The 21,440-nt window shown below is 34.2% G+C and overlaps 1 protein-coding gene across 1 annotated transcript; it reads left to right on the plus strand.

Annotated features, from left to right (window-relative positions):
• Positions 1-3,145: 3,145 nt before the first annotated feature.
• Positions 3,146-10,428, plus strand: LOC122596469. The gene is made up of 5 exons (XM_043769049.1): positions 3,146-3,294; positions 5,007-5,097; positions 5,164-5,425; positions 9,402-9,556; positions 10,170-10,428. Exons 2-4 carry the CDS (start codon positions 5,014-5,016, stop codon positions 9,548-9,550), a joined length of 495 nt encoding a protein of 164 aa, XP_043624984.1. The 5' UTR covers positions 3,146-3,294; positions 5,007-5,013; the 3' UTR covers positions 9,551-9,556; positions 10,170-10,428.
• The last annotated feature ends 11,012 nt before the right edge of the window (positions 10,429-21,440 follow it).

A 21,440-nucleotide genomic window follows, 5' to 3' on the forward strand; every position in this document is an offset into this window, starting at 1 on the left:
TTATTATAAAGAAAAGTATTTTATGATATTGTGAATTTATGATCATATGCATTAATGTTGGATGGATATGAAGAAAAGATATTAAAAGTCATGTGACACAACCAAGATTGGATTCATGGCCATGAGTCTTAGAAGTAGAGATAAGTTATATATGTCATAAAATATATGAATGATGAATATATGATAAGAATTTTGAAAAGTGAAATAGATTGGTGGGAAAGTGAAACAAATTGGTTGATCACACGGGTTTCAACTTTCTAGTATGAATATGCATGGACTTTGGCAATTAGCATCATCCTAAATGTTGGTTTTTTTAGTTATTTACTTGTATTTGTTAAGAATTTTGCTAAATGTAGTGTCACTTAGGTGTACAGTTAAAATCTTACAGAATATTATACATTGATGGTTGATATTTATCTTTTGACTAAAGGTGATGTTATCTTTATATACAACTGTATTGCATATTAGCCATAATTCTCAGAAGTTTTTGTACGGATGTGAAGTTTTTGGAGGCATTTGGAGTATATACGAACTTTGTTTTTGAATTTTGTAAAACTACGAAGACCGGTGTCTAAGACACCGGTTTTAACTTTTTGGAGGAAAAGACGGTGTCTTAGACACCAGTCTTCGTCGAGGTGGCAACTTTCTGAGCAAAGCCGGTGTCTTAGACACCGGTCCTTCTTCTATACATCCAAAACCGGTATCTCAGAGTCCGGCTCTCTCAAGAAAGAGACATTTCAAATACATACATTTCAAATCAAAGTGCTTGTAAAATAAAAGAGGTCATGTGAAAACAGAAGAAAGAGAAGGCTGGGAATGAGACACAAGATGCAGGGACGACAGAAATTACAGAGAGCCGGTCACTTAAATACCGGTTTTGAATGTATAGAAGGAGGACCGGTGTCTAAGACACCGGCTTTTCCTCCAAAAAGTTAAAACCAGTGTCTTAGACACCGGTCTTCGTAGTTTTACAAAATTCAAAAACAAAGTTCGTATATACACCAAATGCCTCCAAAAACTTCTCATCCGTACAAAAACTTCTAATTCTCAAGACGATGGTCATTAAAGAAATATTTGATGTTCGTTTAAGAAAATGAATTGAAATGATGATAAGCTATGAAAGTGGTTATTCATAGTAACTTTAAATTATTAAGAGTTTGCCACAAGAAAAATCTAAATGCAACCGTGTACAACTATTTAATAACTTTAGAACTTTGTTTAACAAAACCAATATTTAAATAGCTCTTATATATATATAAATACTAAAGATAAAAGATATGTTACAACATTTATAAGACTATTACCATAGTTATGAAGTGAAAGGAATGAATTTGGTCATGGTGAGATAGTGGAATGGTTAAGAAGATCGAGGGGGACTGTTTTGACCTTAGAATTGGTCATTAAATAGAGTATTAAAAGTAAGGGATTAGTGCGCCAGAATGCAATAAACTATGCTCAAAAGGTTATAGTGTGTACGAGCCAACGTTTTTTTCTATTGTATGCATAAACTTAGTAAAAATGTTCAAATCATGCAATTTGTCTACGTGACGCCCTGTATGGGCTGCCACGTGTAAAGTTTTTATTGGTCGGTCATAAAAAGTTGCATGATATAAACTTTTTTATTAAGTTTATGCATACAATAAAGAAAAACGTTGGTTCATGCACACTATAACCTTTTGGGCATAGTTTGTTGCATTCCGACGCACTAAACCCTAAAAGTAAAATAGTTTAACTGTGAATGAGTTGCTAATTGATATGATAAGTTGGTTTTTCCAACTCATCTCATTGTAATCATATGTAAATACTCGTCTGATAGTGTGGTACTCCTCCGTCCCATCAAAAGTGTCCACTTTTGAATTTTTAAAGTCTTTGTGTCGCAACTTTGACTTTAGATATTTTTATTTATAATATATAATATGTGATGAAAGTTATATGAGTTGATAGAGGTTTCGATATGTTTTCATTGAGTATAACTTTCATCAAATATTATATAATGCAATAAAAAATATTTACGGTCAAAGATAAAAAAAAGAAGACTTTTACAAAATAAAATTGGACATTTTTAATGGGACGGTTGGAGTAATATATATTCATCTTTGAGGAAAAAAAAAAAAACTATTATCATATATAGACATTTAGAATATTTTCGAATAATATGTATAACTAAGTTGCGCCAAACGTAAATAATCATGTGTACTTGTTGTTACTCTTAGGCCTATACATATCAGGACAAAGGTTATGATTTAACCAATCATGTACTTGCTACAAAGACATGACCGAGACAAGTTGAGTAATATATATCTAAGTAGTTGCTATATGAACTTGGACATTAATCAGCCATCTATGTCAAAACTCGGAGTTAACTCGGTGAAATATCAATTAGTAATAGATATACTTTTGAAATCTATATACCCCTTTCGCCTCAACATAAATATCCATTTGAAGAATACACAAAGTTGAGATGTCTAACTATCGTATAGTTAAGTGACAAAATTACAATTATCCTCTTACTTTTTACTTAGATTCCTTGAAATTTATAAGTTGGAGCTCGCCTAAACACGGCCCAAACTCATTTACTTTTAACGAGCTTTGAGCCCAGCTCAAAGATATTTAAAGTCGATTCGTTGGAATCATTAGCAAGTCAAACTTTCCTTTTACAAATAATAACTTACATGCATAGTTATCGACTTGGTAATTTTGACTCGACTCGAAATCTGATTTTTCGACTCGTGAATCGAAACGTGACTCGAATCATAAAAGTTAGGATATTTGATAATATAATTTTATGATTATATATAAGTTTTTATTGTAGAAATATAGTACTTTATTGATATATTATGCTAAAAATAGTAAGCATTATTAAAATAAAATCAAACTTGAAAGCATATAAAAGAGTTATGTTAAAAAAAATAGAAAAAAAAACTAAAAATAAAAAAAATATTTTTGTGACTCGTGACTCGGAGTATGACTCGTACCAACTCGTAAAACAAAACACGAGTCATGTTACGATTTTGGAGCAAAACGAGTCATTCACCGAGTCGCCTCGTTTTCACTTGATTTTAACGAGTCGACTCGTGACTCGTACGAGTTTGACAACTAGGCTTACATGACATATTGACATCCCTTTGGGTGGAGAGTGGAAAACCCTCTAACAACCTCTTTCCTCTTTTCGGGTCAGTGGTATTCATAATATTTTTTTTTCTTCCAGCGGTAAAAGCTGGTTCTAACATAAAAAGAAGCCGCCGCTCCACCAGTAGCTTGACCTTCAACCTACCAGAATCAGCTTCAAATCAGGTATTATGTTGTATCCCATCAAAAAAGTTTGCAACTTTTTTTGTTGGGTATTCTTCTTAACAACTGATTCTTATGAAAATCTCTTTTTTGATTACTTGATTTTGTGATAATGTAACTACCAATGCTATCAGCTTAGCCGCCCACAAATACTATTACTTGTAGATTTTTTCTGCATAACTAAAATAAATCGTACAGCTTTTGACATTTTTAGGAAGTCCTAATTTGTTGGTTCTTTTTGACACTGAGAGCTGCTAGTTTTCGTTAACACGTCGTTAAGGATTGCGGGGGTTAGGTCACTTGGTAGAGGTTAATCTGTAGCATGGGTGATTTTATGATTATTTGGGTAGTTTAGGAATAGAGTAAATTAGGTTTCTGCATATGAGTGTGGATGTATTTTTGCAAGTTTTCAGGAAAGATCGATATTAAAGGATACATATTTGCGTAGTAGAATAGTCAAGACGGTGAGGAATGTCATAAGAATATAAAATCACTTATTGTTAACGCATTGACATTCAGACAAACTTGGGTTAAGTTACTTATTATAGGCGTCATCAAAGAAATAGCAATGTAAGTTTTTTTTCTTACAAAAGCATAGTCTTCTAAGGACTCAACATTTACTGGTATCTCTCGGAGTCACAATCATTTAGAATACCCCGTGGTTTCTTCATAAGAGTCCCCATACCTATGTTCCACCCGGGCACATTCATATGTATATTCTATATATATTTGTGCCAGTTCTGTTGTCCCATAGGCTAACTGCTAACCCATTGGGACGAGTATATTTCACCCATGTCCAAAGGATGTATTAGTAAGTTATACATAGATTTGCATCTTAACATTATCAACAGTCTTGGGTTTAAAAAGTAGTTAAAAAGAGAAGGACCTTATACAAACTGTTCAGCAATAAGAAATGAACAATTGGCCAAAGTTGAGGTGAATTCGAACTTTACCTCGGTTAATTATAAGTTATGAATAGATGTTTGGCCCTCGATAGGTCCTTATCATGCCAACAAACTTAACCCTAAACCACGACTCATCTCATCACCTCTCTATTTGCTCTAACCTTTCAAAGCTTTGAGATGAGTTTTGTGAAGGGGAACATCTCACATGGTCTGAATGCATGGAAGAGATTATCAACATAATCACTAAGTAACAATTGTACATCGCTAGCCATACATTTATGCCCTTGATATTCTTAAAATTAACTAATTTTACAGTAATACGTACTTTGTCTCAATTTTAATCTTAAGTATTTCTAGCATCCGCGTACACTTAACTTTTTACGAGTCGTCACATTCTCGTTTCCAAATATTTTTCGTTCATGTGCCTACATTTACTATCACAGAGGACTCTGGTCTTAGACGCAAATATTGTATATGTTGAAATGAAAAGATTATACGTGTCAAAACTTTTCTGATTTCACTTTCTCTTTGATTGTTTCGGTTAATAACAATTGATAATGAATTTTCATTGAGGAATCAAACACTTGTCTCTAGTGAGAATGTTGTCATTGGTATTTTGAATTTGGAAAAAAGACTTTAAATTGAATCTTGTACAACTTGAATCTGATGGATTTTAACAGTTTTTAGTTAGTCTTCATAGTACAATTTGCATTTCAAACACTTGAGAAGCCTAATTGCTTATTGTGGTATCTCATATTAATTTATTTAATATCTAAAATGAAAGTTTAGACCTTTTCTTATATTTAACAGATCTAAAATGGATGATACTATGAAGCAATTCCAAGAAAAGCTGATTGAGATTGAGGCTGAAGCAGAATATCTTCTACTTGCGAGGCATGAGGTAACTCAATATATGTTCTATCACTTTGAATTCCACAAAAGCAAACTGATGGTTTTCTGATGGCAGCTAGTTGAGAATGATAGATTGAGAAATGGGAACAGAGAAGCTTTGACAGCACTAAGGAAGCGGGCTCGTACTACAAAAACAAGCGTTCCTTCACCTTTTGAGTTGGTGATGAAAGAAATTGATGAATCAAGGCCTCTAGTGAAGGAGATGTGTGCAACTTGTGGGAATCACGACTCTAAGGAAAAAACATGGATGATGTTCCCTGGAACTGATATATTTGCTCGGGTTCCGTTTCACGCCGCTCATACCATTTTGGAGAAAGGTAACATGGTTTTCTTTAGATCATTTCCTAGTAATTTTACCCAAGTTAAGCTTAATATAGTGGCCAAAGTTGGATTAACCAAATCGGCATAACTATATAAGCCTCTATCATGTGTACGTATGCCTCTAAACATGGAATAATGTTTTCAGTTGTAGCGTCTATAGTCAGTTACAATAGGGTTGTTTAGCTCTAGCTGTGTTAAAAAAAAAACAAGTTGACACGTTAAAAAGGGATAACTTTGCATTTAATGTTGTAAGTAATGAATATATAACGAAGTGGCAACTTGAATTTCTGAATTAATGGCTTTCCTTTGAATCAACTATGTTGGTGATTACTCTCTATTAGTTTTATGATTGTTTTAATACCTGGAGAGTCATTACCTAAGGTTTTATGAATATTTTATTAAAGATCAACTTAGAGTAGGGTAAGGTAGATCTTGGCATTTGTTTTCTATGCATAATTGCATATATATGTATATATATACACACAGATTTCTAAGAAATACAATGGGATATCTAGTTGCTGGTTTTGTATTTTCCTTTTGTTCTTTCTAATGTTTTGTTTGTCGGTCAATTTATGGGCTGGATATGTGGGTACCAAAAAGGTACATGGGCCTAAGGGTTCCCATCAATTAACCCTTTTTTTAGATATTAATTCTTCAGTTGGCGGGTCATACGTTCTTATTGTTCCTCGCCATTGGCACAACATGTTTGTTTCAGTTTTGATCTGGTCTTGTATGTTCTTTGTTATTGGCCCAGCATAGCATCGTCATTGGTGCCTGTGATCCAAAATTTTATATTGGCTTCTTCAACTTAAGTGTTATGTAAGTCAATCTACAATAACCCACTATGATGCACCAAAACTCCAAACAGGTAGGTGTACCCGTTCCGGAAACTCCATGGAAACGTTTCTGTGTACGAAACACGTCTGAAACGTTTCCTTGAATTAACGTTTCTTTGAAGTTTCCATAGTGTTTCTAATTAATATCAGGGTTTTAATGGACTTTTTCTATTCCAAAACCGACTACCATCTTAGCGATTATACATATCCCCAAACCCAAACAGGCTATATTATATACAATTTGATCAACATTTAAATTTTTTCTATTCCAAAACCAGTTATTAAACACTGAACATTCGATGAGTGATCACTGATCAAGCATATATTATACAGTTATACATAATCTCTCAAATCTCAAGGCTCTCTATAAAAATCGATATAATTTATATTTGTATATTTTTTTATTGCCTTACCCGTGTCTTGGATTTTTTTTAGTTTTGCCGTTCCCCGTTCCCGTATCATTCGCGTACCCCTTTGCAATACCCGTTTCGGTGCTACATACTACATAGATAACCCAATCGATTCAAGAACACCGGATGATTCAACCTCTAAAACCGGACTGCTGATACATATTTTTTTTGGCTTATGAATTCTGTGGCTTTGGTTGGTCTGATCTTTTCATGTCGTCTAAGTATCAATCAATTTGTCATTGCATGGTCGACTGCTCATCTTTTATAAAGTAGATTGATATATTATGCCCTCAATAGACACCGGTGTCTGTTCATAATGCTACTAGCGTCAAAGCTAGCTACGTAGTTGGAGGGAGCCTCCTTCATGTCAAAGCCAAACTACCCCGGAGATTAAGTCCCAATATGCAAATTTGTAAGTCCAGCTCAAGATAACACTTGAAGCTGGGCACAAATTTCTTCTACAACCAGCCATTTTCTGTATACTCTCTGACACTTCATGGTATTTAGCTAGAGTGTTTGATTAAAAGAGGAGCTTTAAGGAGTGGATTGCACATGTGTTAAGATCTCTTATGCCTATCATTTTTACAACTAATCTTGGTTAAGAAGTTAACACAGAACCACCAAACCTAGCCCATTATCCAAATTTATCAAGAATATCATCCATGCATCAGGAGCTTTAAGGAGTGCACATGTGTTAAGATCTCATCCCATCCTTTACCATTTTTTTAGTTAAGCTATGTTGTTAATAGTTGAATATCGTTTATAACGGTGGAGAACCGATATTTGATATATCTGTTATTGTGTTATACCGGTGGTATAACGGTTATTATAATATTATGCTATATATATATATATATATATGGGGGAAGTGAGTATGGGGTTGTTCCTCATCTAAGCTTAGATCCATATTCACTTTTCCCTATATATATATATATATATATAAATTCCAAAATAATTAATACTTATATTAAAGATTTAAAACTTAAAAGTCAAGCTGATTGGAGCTGCTGTGATGGATCGCTTGAGAACTGATGGGAGCTGCTGTGTGTAGATCGATCGATTGATTGAAAAGTTAGGGTTGGACTTGTTTTTTTCTTTTTTATATCTTCTGTTAAAAAATTAGATGGATAGCTCATACAAATGAACTGATGGGAGCTGCTGGGCTTTTATTAAATTTGTATGGACTATTAAGTATTTATTAGTTTTGGGTCCAAAAAAAAGGAAAAGAAAAAGAACCTGTAATAGCACCGTCAGAACCGAAACATTAAAAGCTAAATATCGGTAAAATATTGGTAAATACCACCGTTAATAACGGAACCGTTATTTTGACCGGTATTTTAGAGAAGGACCGATAACCGTTATACCAACGTTATTAACAACATAGTAGTTAAGAATCTAAAATAGAAGCACCAAACCTAGCCCACCCCCTTAGACATGCGTTCTCGAATCAATTTAATGATCTCGGGAAGAAATTCGTTCAAATCAGTAGCATGCTCAATCGAATAAATAGTAGTAAAAGTTTTTCAGCCCAGTACTTTGCTTTATTTCTTTGTAGTTTTATCAATAAAACAGTGAAATTAATCATTTAGGAAGGAAGTATTTAGTATTTACCATGTAATCATACAATACTACTCGTTTATTAAATACGTTTATTTTTTACTTAGATTATTTTTTTATCTATCATTGTTTTTTAAAGTACTTCAATTATAATTATGTCAAGAATTGTAAATCTTTTAAGTTATATTTATTATAAAAATAGAAATATATAAGTTAACCTAATATTTTATGTAATATATCAAGAAGGCTCGTTTAGGGTTGCGAGCCTAATTGAATTTGGTGTTTGAAGTTGGATCTTCTTTATTAAGAAATTCCATATTAAAGTCGAACCCAGCTCGAGCTCGTTTAGGCTCGGCTTGATTTTGTAACGAGACGAGCTTGAGTAGCACACTATTGACTTGTTTACACTCCTAATTCCTAAACCAGTGGAAGTGGAGTGATACACCTACTGTATTAGAATGTTACACTCATGATGTAAAATAACTAGTGTCTATGTCCCTGTTTAGTGATTATTTGCAAATGACCTTAAGCAATTATATTTCCATGTGTGGTCATCTCATAGTATATGAGTTCAGCTTGTCTACACCACAACATGTAAGCGTACGGATATGGCATCTGTTTGAAAACTAGGGTATGTTTTCGTAGAAATTATGCTTCCTTTAGGACATACCTTCAAGGATGTCATGGCCCACTCATAAATTCTAATAATTTAATCCAAACAAAATTCATTTGAGATGCTTCACTACCTTTTCCAAGTATAGAAACTGGCCCACAGCGAAAATACAGGCCTAAGAACAGGTATCAATAATATGGGTTTGGGCTCATTAGTGAGTAGTCTTGTCAAATGATTTTTCAACAGTACCATTTAATGGTATCCTAGACGTGTTATGCATTGATTGTAATCAACATATGTTTTGCATGTAACCAGAAGGAGCATTATTGTAGAAAAAAAGTATCAAATAATAGTAATTGTGTCGAAAGTATGTCCAAATAGTTACCCTGCCAAATGCATGATAGCAAGTAGTAGAGCTATTCTGATGATTATAATGCAATAATATGATTTCCTAGACTGTTTGTTTCTCTATATCTGTCCTAATGTGAAACATGTTGTGCTTTAATTAATGCTTGTAAAAGAGATTTACTTTTGTATTGTTTATTTTGAAATTTAGATCAAACTAAGCTGGACTATGATTCTAAGAAACTACAAAGTTATGTAAAAGAGAAGTCTTTTTTAATCTCGGAACAAGGTGTTCTAGCTGACAAGATTGGTCCAGGCGTTTTGAAGTCATTGGTGACGTTACAAGACAAACCAAAGTAACTCACTGTAAGTGATGATATAGTTGTTAATCTTTTGACAGGACAGTGTAAGTTTATTTTATTTGTTTCTGCTGCAATTCTCTTATACGTAGAAAAATGGCCAGGTCATTAGATATCATGTCAAAGCTGGTAATATTTTATACGTGCCGAATGGTGTTGGGTAGGGTAACCTGAAACTCATTTTGTTCAGTACTCTAATATTTCAGCTGAGCTGTCAAGCATGAGTACAAAGCTTTATCATTCAGTTTTTAATCTAATATACACACCCACTTATGAGGCACTTGTAACTTTATAACTCTATTGTTCTCTCGACCAAGGATAAACTCTTTGTTGTTCTTGGAATGGATTCAATTAGTGTATGTGGCAACATGGTAAACGGTGATGTAAATCACAAAAGATTTTCTCTATGTTTTGCTGCTACATTCTTGAATCATTGATCCATGGTACAAGTTGATCTGTACAATCCTTAGACGTAAAACATTAATGTCTGAGCAGAGACCAACAGAGTATTCATATTTCATATGGTGCTTTATTTGCTTGTGTCAACCTTTAATGCATGTATGTTTATGTTCTTGGTTGCTCTTGTAGTACAAAATCATTTTGACTTGTCTACCTGTCAGATAATTGGACTCAAGAACCTGTTCCAGAAAGTCAACAGGGTGTGCGAAATTGCGAAGAGGTCTGGGGATGCATTCTTGTGTATTGGCAAATAGATTTGTACTAAATATGTAACTTTCCCAAGACTTGTTATTAAAGCCTTAGGTGACAAAAGAGAAGGTTGGATAATGAACTAAAGGTAGTAACTTCTACGTCTAGGTTTAATTTGGTTGACATGCGAATACTCGTTTCAATAGTAAATATCATATGTTATTTTGTTGATACAGTTTTTTTCTAAACTGTGTGATTTTTGTTTTGGATAATAATTATGGAACGGAAGGAGTAGGTTGCGGCCACCATTTGATATTTTGAACAAAGTGATTGGAAAAGACTTGTTTCCAAGAAATGAACGACAGTTTGGCCCCTTTTTTTCTGGCTACTCTTGTAGTTTAATTAAATCCATGTAAAAGTTATAAATAAAAGATTTTGCTATTGGTAATCCTTAGGGCTACGAATAACACGCTGTAAATGTAATACATAAAAATAACCACCCCCTTACAAATAATTTCAAGCTGACTTGTACAACTTTTTCTTGCACTTTATATACCGTTCTAAAGGCTATGAATACCAAATCCATAAATAAAATATTTGAAAGTTTTCTATGAGTTGTTTTTTTTTTTTAATCACAAGCATAGCATTTTTATAGCTAGATAATATCCTTAAGAATTTTACTAATTATGATTTATATCATCTTACATGTTATCGAATAATCCTAATAATTTGCAAAACCCATAAAATATAACCTAAATTAACCATTAATAGAGAAATGAAACCTCTCATGCCGTTCTAAAAAAAATATAATAATAGTAAAAAAAATGAAACCTCCATTCTTTTTGTTAGCTAGAATACTCTGGCTCTTGTTTGGGCTAGTTATTTATACAGTTATGCATAATAAGACCAGGCCTTAAATTCTTGGTTTAACAAGTTACTCTGTTAATTGGGTCAAACGCTGCAGATTATGTTTATATTAAGGCTTATATTAATACTTAATTATTACTGTATTAGATTATGCTTATATTAAGGCTTTATAATACATATTATGCACCGCATTTCATGAGTTGTTTAATCTCAACCTAAGTGTCAACGGTATGCATTATGCAACTTATATTGGTCTGATAACTTTCGCACTATAACAATACCAGAGTGTTTCACACTTTCACATTACTTTTAATTAAATAATTCATAATGCTGATACAAACATATATATAAAGCTATAAGAATGCTAAAACGATGAATTAAGAAGTGAAAGAGAAAAAGGCTAATCATTTGATGTTATTTCGTAAATAGGTATCCAATTGTGGTATCATGACTATTGTGTACCCCTATGTTAAGAGCTGCAATCTTCACTAGAAGTACGACTTAGTGCATAGACCCGACTTGTAGGAAGATCTAGCTTGCGTATTTTGCCAAGCCTCATTCTTAGTCAGAGGTATTCAGCGTTATGTATAAATGTTGGTTTTCCTAAAATAAACACAATTTAGAGTTCATGACTTAAAAGTATAGCAAGTGGTTAAGGTTCAACCCATTATGTGAATTATATGTAGACGATTACACATATTTCTTGTATAGGTGCCCATTATAACTAATACAATTGGTTCGAAACAAGAAAGCAAATTGGCCCAAAGGTAGTGTAATATGCTAATATTGGCTCTAAGGTGTACTAACTATGAAAACAAGTTTTATCATCATTATGTTCTTGGATGTGTATCGATATCGATATGCCATGTACTTGTGAACCACACTCCAACGGTTCATATATCTCTTAGACATATGTAATGTCACATGTCGTTACCTTTGTCGCTCTATAACTAAAGTAACATATGTTGACAAAATATGTAGACTTTTGAGGTCCCATGTTTATTTCACATTTGACCACAAAAGAGACTTGCATTAGGTAAAATAGTTTTCTACGTGTTGATGTACCATTCTAAGATATGGATCAAAAGAATAGTTCTATAAGTACCACATTCTTTTTTATTAGATTAGAAATAGTGGAATACCACGAGCCTAAGAGTAAGTATTAACATCATGGATATTTCCTCAAGGTTGTCTTTCTTTTGTTTGTAATTTTTCTTTGTTCGCTAGCAACAACAAACATATGTTTTTTGGGACTTATCTCCAGAATATCCACCATATGACGATGAGATTGAGTCTAATCAAAGAATTCCTAGAGTTTTAGATAGAATGGGGATGGGGATGTGGTTGGGGGCTTCCGGGGAATACAGATAGCTCGTGTTTGTTCTTTCAGCTGGATCTTTGGTCATCAAGTTTTTGCTAGTCCCTTTCGAGGATTACGTAGGTTTTTTAGAAACATTTGTGTAATTTAAGGGCATCGTCGACGTGCTACATGCCCATTGGGCTACATTGCCAATAATAGCTACTTTATAGTTTGAGGGTGAAGTTTTTTAGGAGATGTGAAGGTGTCAAGAGTACAATGAACCATCAAGTTGGACCATTTGAAGTAAAACTCAGTGTCAATTTTTTCCAATCTCATAGAGATGGGGATGTTGACAAGGCAAAAGAGATACTAGCATGTGATTTTATTAGCTACTTTATGTGTTTGTTCTACTTGTATTTTTGGAGATTCACCATCAAAAGAAACTTGATCAAGACAATGCATATGCTTTCCCCTTACCCTCATTCATTGCAAATATTGCCAAGTAAATGTCATGGGAATGCGATGTGATCAGTTGAATTAACCCATTTATATTTTTTCAATCGCTCAAAGTCCATTTAGATATAAGCATATAGCCCATTCATTTTATGAAATATACAATGTGTGATAATAATTCAGTCTTTGACACATGAAAAATATAATCCATTAATCTTCTCTCTTGTTTACTTTTTTTTTTTTTTATTATGTGTCATTATCATATTGTTAAGTTAATTTTTAGATAATTTTTTTAGTTAAGACAAGTGTTCTTTGATTAGTTAGTTATTTATCTTTTACTTATTTTTTTTATAAGTTTTTTTTGAACAAATTATTATTTTATTTTTCTTGAATGGTAAAAAATTTTTTTTAATATAAAAGGCCACCAACAAAGTATTTACAGCCCAAAAAAAGTACAGTTCCAGACACATACAATTACAATATAGCTTGTCTAAACAAGGAACCAAGCAGCACGTTTTCCTAAATACCAAATGGCGCTTGAACTGCAAAGGGTTACAAAAAGGATGGAAAAAAACTCGTGCCAGGACCCAAGACACGAGAAAAATCCTTAAACGATAGAGGCCGAACTATTAGTTTTCACTCTGCGTTGTTTTTTATGCAACCCCATATAAGCCCTTAGTAGAACAGGAGAGTCTAAATAGCAAGTAATGGATTTTTGATCCAATCCGTCCACGAGATTTGCTTCTTCTTACTACAAGGAGAGTACCACGAGTAAGATTGAGTTCCATTAAGAAACTAAAATTCCAGATTCTGCAAGCAATAATACAATTAACAGAAACATGGTCGCAGGATTCCACACTATGATCGCCCAACGGGCAAAGGACAGATGGGATGTCGACACATTCACTACCAAAAACAGACTATTTTGTAACTCATTTTAGGTTAAAATGTTTACAAGATTAAAAAGAACTCGTGCAAGGGTTAAGCTTTATTTTAATAAAAAGCTTTTGTGTAAAGCTTTTTTATACAAGGGTCTTCATTTGTAGATGATGAAGCTTGGAGAAATTAAATCCAAGGTTGTAGGACAGCAAGTATATGTATCTAGCTGGATAAATTATCATCGCGTGTGGATGATGTCAAAGTCATTTTATTATTATACATTAGAAAAGAAAAATTATATATCTTTCTAACAAATCAGTTTATTAGTTTTAGGAAAATGTTTCATATTATGTAATAAGCCCATAATTTTATTAACAATTTGATCTTAACAATTTAATGGATTACACTTGTCATATGATTAATCTATTAATGATGACTCACTGGTAAAGTATTTGACCTTAATTGATTGAAAGATCCACTTTGATTTGAGTAACAAGAAATTAATGTAAAATATAATCAAGATGTTAACATGATTTTTAATCTGATTTTTATTTTCGGTTTAAAAAAAAGTTAAACTTTAAGCTACTTTTCGATACGAGGAGTTTATGAATGTGATATGATTAGTCAAAAGTGGTTCCAATCTACAAATGGAGTTGTGTTGTCTTAATTTGAGGACTATATGATGGAACTATAAATTGATGAAAGACTGTGTCGACAATTCTCATCTTTCTAGAAGCAACTAAAATCACGTAGTGTTGGACTGTTGGCAATACTTTGGCAATTAAAAATAAATTAATTACTATAATCATGTTTTTTTTTTTTTCCTTTTTCCTTTATTTTTTTGTAAGTAATTACTATAATCATGTAGTGTTGGTAGTTCAAAATAAAAGATGAAAAGATTGGTTTTAAGGTTCGAATTGAAGGGGTTAGCTTAGTGTTTGTAATATAAAAGGTTCATGAAATGAAATGGGAATTATGTATTATCTACTAAAAAATTAAAATAGGATTGACATGTTTTTAAAACGATACGTGACGTAATTTTTGATTGACACCTGTCCTTTTAATTTATTTATTTTGTTAAATAACTTTTTTTTAGTTGTATATAAATTCAATTTTCTTATTATATTTAGAATTAAATTATAACTCTTGCCTTATTAATAAAAAAACATTATAACCTTATTTGATTAATCGTTTTCCTATTAATAAATTGTTTCTTTTTCTTTCTCATGTATTCATCTTCTATTACTTATATTAATTATAATAAGTTATTAACATGAAAAATTCAAAATTTTGAGATTACGATTCGAAATCACAAGGCTATTTGTCATCCACTATGCTTACAAGTTCTGATTTTGATGTGGTTCTAAAAATTTAAGATAAATCCAAAACTCTAACTAAACATATATTATATTTATTATTACTTTTATATATATATATATATATATAATTTAGCTTCGATAATCGATTTACTGTAAGTACCACCATTTATTTCATAATCACGAATCGTGTATGAGGCTGTAACATCCGTGAATTTTGACCCTCTAACTTCTATAAAAAATGCTTATTAAATTGAATTAATGATGGATTTAGCTCCTTTGAGATTAAATGATAGGCAAAACACTTAATGGGTCACTTGACCACTCGTTGGAAGGTATGATTTTAGACGACAAAAGGGCAACGATTTATTTGAGCTAGTAATGTGTGAAGCGGGTCAACCCATGACCCGTGACCCAACTCTTACACCCAACCCTCCACCACCCACTCATTCCATTCATTCATTTAATCTTTCATCTCTCTCTCTCTAAAAACCCCAAGAACTCACACACACACTCTTCTCTCTCTCACTCTAGATTCTTGCATCATAAATGGTTGTTCAAACTCAAATCTCTTAAGAATAATCATCTTCATCATCTCCTTTGCAACATATCAAAAGATTGAGTCTTCAAAGTTCAAGAATTCTTCCATTCGGGTCAATTTGCGAATTTGAGCATCTTGGTTACTTTTGGTAAGTAAAACTTCACTCAAATCAATTATTTTGTGTTTGTAAACTTGTTTCTAGTGAGACTTATGCAATTTTGGGTCACAAATTGGGTCAAAACTCAACCTAGGGTTATCTAGGGTTTTGGTTTGGGTTAGAGTGAATTGGGTGTGATTTTGATGTTATAAGTTGGATTTGTGGTATGGGTTGTGTTCATTTGAGTTTGTTTATGTCCAAACGTGTGGATTCAAGCTTGGAATCGAGCCCTAGATCTTCCTTGGTCGACTATGGGGTCAAAATGGGTGTTTTTGGGGTGTTTGGCTTGAAATTCTGCAACTAGTGCAGACCTGGGCAAGCTGTGACGCAGCAAAGGCAAGCTGCGAAGCAGTTAGATGCTCGACTTTTGGACTGCGGCGCAGTCTTAAGATGCGGCGCATTTGGGGACCTGTTTCATATTTTCGTTTCCTAGCTTCTTTTCTAGTGTCCTAGGATCGTCCCGACCTTTTCGGAATGTACTCTTATGACCTTATTGGTGCCCTACAGAAGACAAACCATTCGTTCAAAGTCGAGATTCACTTTTGGAATCAAACTTGAGATTTTAACTCAAACTATATAAACGCATATACTTAAAACTTTTGATCCGTAAATCCAATCGAGTCATATGACCTATCGTTGGAACCGTAAGAGAGTCTAGTTTCTTTTGGTGTCATTTATGTGGAATGAATCTTCCTACATTTCTAAAAAAATGTCGAGTCTAATTGTCTTATTTACACTCAGGAAAGTTGTTTAAGCGTTAGTGGGGTTGTGACTCGACCTTAATCTTACCAAACCAACTTGTTTAGGATCATAGAAGTTGACTTTGATGATAATATGATATTTATTGCTAGGTTGCGGACTCGTAGCGGTTGTTGAGCGTTTATAACTCTTTGTTAACTTTTTATCGTAGCTTGGAAGCCAAGGTGAGTTCCGTAGTTCCCTACTCGCTTGAGATTCGGGCTGGAAAGTGCACCCATACATGTTTATTATTTGATTGATTTATTGATGGTTTGATGGTTCTAATTTATCTATTTGCAATAGTTATGATTAAATAGTGTGTGTTGAACGTTGATTGAATTATGGATTGATCGATGGATTGTTTGATGAATTGATTAATTGATTATGCATATGATTGGATTATAGTAGTTATTAGGATAGTTGTGCATACATGGATGTCGGTTATACTTTCAAAGAGTTTGGTATGTGGTGGGAAGGCTGTGGGTGACCCTATATATAAGCATCAAGAACTCGTTGGAAGTAGAATCCTCCTAAGTGTATGTACGCATGGTTTCGGTTGGTTGGATTGATGGATGATTATTGATGGAATTGTGATAGAGGCAACACACTTAAGCTTCGATATGGATATTGGCTAGTTTGTGGGACTTTGTGGTAAACCAAGGTTTGGGGCGGTTTGGGGAAATGCATTGGGATGCATTGGTTGGTTGTTGATGGTTCTAAAGGCAGGTTGTTGAACCGTAAGGCCACGAATGGTTCTAAAGGCAGGTTGTTGAACCGTAAGGCCACTCTACGAGTAATGGTTCTAAAGGTAGGTTGTTGAACCGTAAGGCCACTCTACGAGTAATGGTTCTAAAGGCAGGTTGTTGAACCGTAAGGCCACTCTACGAGTACTTGGGACATTGGCATGCATATCATACGCATTTGACATTGACATGCATATCATACGCATCACGACATCGGCATGCATATCATACGCATTTGACTTTGACATGTATATGATTCCTATTTGGCATTGATATTGTGAGTGTTTACCATTACACGCTTGTTATATCGTGAAATCTTGATGGGTTGATAGTGTGGTACGTGAAGGCTACTTGTATGCTTGATCTTCTTTTTATGTATTGTGATTATTGTCGATGGCTCCTTGTGAACCATCACTACGAACTCACCAACCTAGTGTTGACTTTGTTTATTGCACTTTTCAGGTATTCATGTGAAGTTGGAGTATTGATTGGCTACTTGTCGTTTCTACTAGAGCTTGGATTGGGACACCCATTGATCCGTGATCCGTTGTCCATTTAGGTTTATGTTTTTGTACCTATGAAATTAGTTGTAATGACTCGTTTTACTTCTCGTTCGTGACTTCTTGTTTACTTTGTATCTTGCACCTTAAATGTTGGCTTGGATTCACCGAATCCTTTATTTTCATGTAGTTTATGTTCTACGAAAATTCCACCGTGTGCTATATAATTTTCGTAATATTTCAAGCCCTAGCTCGGGGTGTTACAGAATGGTGGCCCATGCGTGGTCGTAGTGAATTAGGCGGTTTGATCTAGACTACGACTTAAGTTAAAACTCTTCATATAGCATGCATGATTAGGAATTTTGTGTGCAACGTAAAATTGTATGAACCCGGAAAAAGTAAGCATTGTGAGTTCGTAGACGAGACCATTTATGTGACAACATGAGTGCGATTGGGCAACGTGTTGTTTTGTGATGCGTACTAGATGAACAATGTGTTATATTGTGACAAGTACAATGTGATGAATGTATGATGAGCACAATGTGATTAATGTGTACATTGATGTGGACTTGATTGTTGATTGTGACTTGGATTGTTGTTGTTGATTGGTGTTAATTGATGATTTAGGGCAAAATGAAGTTATGGCGTTAACTTGATGTAACATTGTGGCAACCCTAAAAGAGTCTGATCAACTATTTTATGGTTACCCGGTGTTATAAGAAGTTAATGACATCACGGGATTGCACATGTGGGCTTAGAGTATAATAAGGAACCGATATGCTTAATGGGAGTTGGATGGGTGGAGGGTTAGCCGCTGGTACACCCTGTATACATACCCGGACGATAACTAGAGAGCATATCGAATTCGGATTATACTTTAAACCACTTGTTTAGTTGCTTGCTTGTTTGTATTGAATTTGAGTATTGGTTTTGGTAATGGGTAACTATTATGAAATTGGTATGAGAAAATGGTAGACAATTGTTGTAAACTTGGTAGGATGGCATGATAGATAATGATTCCCTTAGAACACTAGTACTCTTGCCTTAGCGTAACGATAAGAATTTTGTATATTATGTCGGCATGGAAGCGTTAACTACTTGTGTGACTAACATGTGTGCATTTTGAGGCTAACCATCGAGTCAACGTATTACTTACCTTATAGAAAATGGTGGGACCAAGAAGGAGTACGACTAACCATAGAGATGAGCCGGATTTGGCAACCGTGATCGCCCAAGTAGTCGCAAATGCTATACCTACTATTGTAGCTCAAGTCACATCAAGCCTTCAAGGAAACAATGAAGCAAGTGAAGCTAGAGTAAATATGGGTGATGATGGTGCGATAAGTGGGTCGATAACCAAAAGAAGGAATGTCGGGGAGTCTAGCGGGACGAAGAAAGTTGGTAGGTTTGACTCTAAGTGTGCTAGTAAGGGAAAGGCGTCTATGGCATCTAAGCCAGCAAGAAAGAAGTATTTGGGTCCTTTTCCTAAGTGCGGGAGGTGCTCCCAACATCATGCTTCGATCTCTCCTTGTGGGGTATGCTTTAATTGTAATAAGAAGGGGCATTTCGCCATGGAGTGTAGGAAACCGAGGACGACTCTCGTGAACGCAATTCCCCTCCAAGTCGTTCCTCCCCAAACAAATCACTCACGGGGTAACTGTTTTGTGTGTGGTAGCCCTGATCACTATAGAAATGCTTGTCCTAGACTGGTTCCTCGTAATCAACTCCAAGTTGTCACCCATATCCAAAACCACGACCAACAAAGCCGACAAGTCCAACCTCGAGGACGAGCCTTAGGAGATAATGCTAATGAGGCCCGCAACGATTTGGAAGCGGTGACAGGCACATTCCAACCCCTACAACGCGATGTTAGTTGATTTTAGGACCGACTATAACCTTCCTTCTTTTACTTGATTTTCTTGATTGATAATTATCCGTACGCCTAGATTTAAAATTCCGACCTTTAAATGAATTGTGATGTGCTAGTCGGATTTTGTTAAATTGCTAGATAATATTTGCTTGACTTTAAACGATATCGAATTCTCTTTGGCATTTATGCCTCTCGACATTGGGAGCTTTGATATTATTGCAATCATGGATTGTATGACTGTGAGTAATGTGATTAGTAAGTGCGGCGAAGAGTTGTTTAAAAGTATTTTTTTTAACGGTAAGATTCTTAGGGTCCAACGCGAAATATCCAATATATCTAGCTTCAAGTCTTTAGTATTGTCGTCCCAAGGGTAAACAAATTAAGAACGTTACTACCGTTGGTGAATCTTTCGATATCTTCGGAATGACTTACAGGGATTTCTTCCATCTTGGCAACCCGACCACTGTATTTCTTGAACTTCCCTATCGCGCCCGTAACTAGAGCTCTTATAGGCTTGTCGTAACCAAAAGCTAGAATTGGAAACACAACTCAGTTTACTCCAAGGAAAAAGGGGTCCTATTCGTCATAACTAACCACCGTGGGAGACTCCTGTTTTATGGTACAAAAGAAAGACGAGACGATTAGAGTGTGTATTGATTACTGGGAGTTGAATGAGCTTATGGCAAAAGGCCGACACCCACTTTCCCGCATAGATGACTCGTTCGATCAAATCTAAGGTGCCAAGTATTTCTCCGATATTGATCTTCACTTGAGTTATCATCGATTCCGAGCATATGAGGACGACATTCCAAGAACGGTGTCCCATACCGGGTAAGGACATTTTGAATTTCCCCCAGTTCGCCTTGCAGGTTGATTAATACGCCGGCGGTGTTCATGGGATTGATGGACCGGGTGTGTCGGTCACAGTTAAAACAAGTTGTCCCTAACTTTATTAATGACAACCCATTCACTTGAAAATGAAAGAGGAACATATTAAGCACGTGCACAAAGCGCTAGAATTAACTGGAAGGATAAAGTTGTATACGAAATTCTCCAATTACAATTATGACAGAAGAAAGTCCACTTTCTTGGTCACGTGGTGACAAGGATGACATTCATCGGTTGGGCTTGATTTCAAAAGTTCTCAAAGCTAGGTTATCGCAAAAAAAAAGTTTCTCAAAATAATATATATATATATTTATGGATGATAATTTACAATCGAGGAAATAGGCTATTATGAATATTGCTAATGTGTCTTTAATATTTTGTTTTAACATTTTTCTATTAATATTTATCTTTTTCTAAGCCAATTAATTTAAAATTGAGGGCGAAATTTGTTCGTCTTTTGACATAACTTAGTCTAAAACCGTTATCGTGTTGTATATGTTCTCAAAGCTTCTTTTTTATTTTTTATCAAAAAAACTTTCATAAATATTAATATATTGTTTTGAATGAATATTATTTCACTTTTACTTTTAAATAACACGAATGTTTAGATAGAATTCATGGATTTTGAAAAACCCTTATTAGTCTACCCTTACAAATGTTTGATTTGAAACTTACACTTTGGTGGATACTCCCAATGTTAAAGATTTTACTAGTAAGTCATCAACCCCATTGAAACATATTAATTATTAAAAAGTTTGGGAGGATTTGGGAAAAGGAAATCTGCCCTTATTCATGTTTCACTTTTTTAAAGACACAAAGTTTTATAAAATATATAACGTTGATCGTTATTTATGAAAAGCAATTATTATCTATAAATTTGAAATCATCAAAGGTTGAAGATATTTTTTCTCGGTTCTTTTTAATCATTAAATGCTAGAAAGCATCAAAGTAAACAAATTTATGAATTGTTTACGAAAAAACTATGTAAGCA

Source organism: Erigeron canadensis, chromosome 4 (genome assembly GCF_010389155.1).
Source record: "Erigeron canadensis isolate Cc75 chromosome 4, C_canadensis_v1, whole genome shotgun sequence".
In the NCBI taxonomy this organism is placed as follows: Eukaryota; Viridiplantae; Streptophyta; class Magnoliopsida; order Asterales; family Asteraceae; genus Erigeron; species Erigeron canadensis.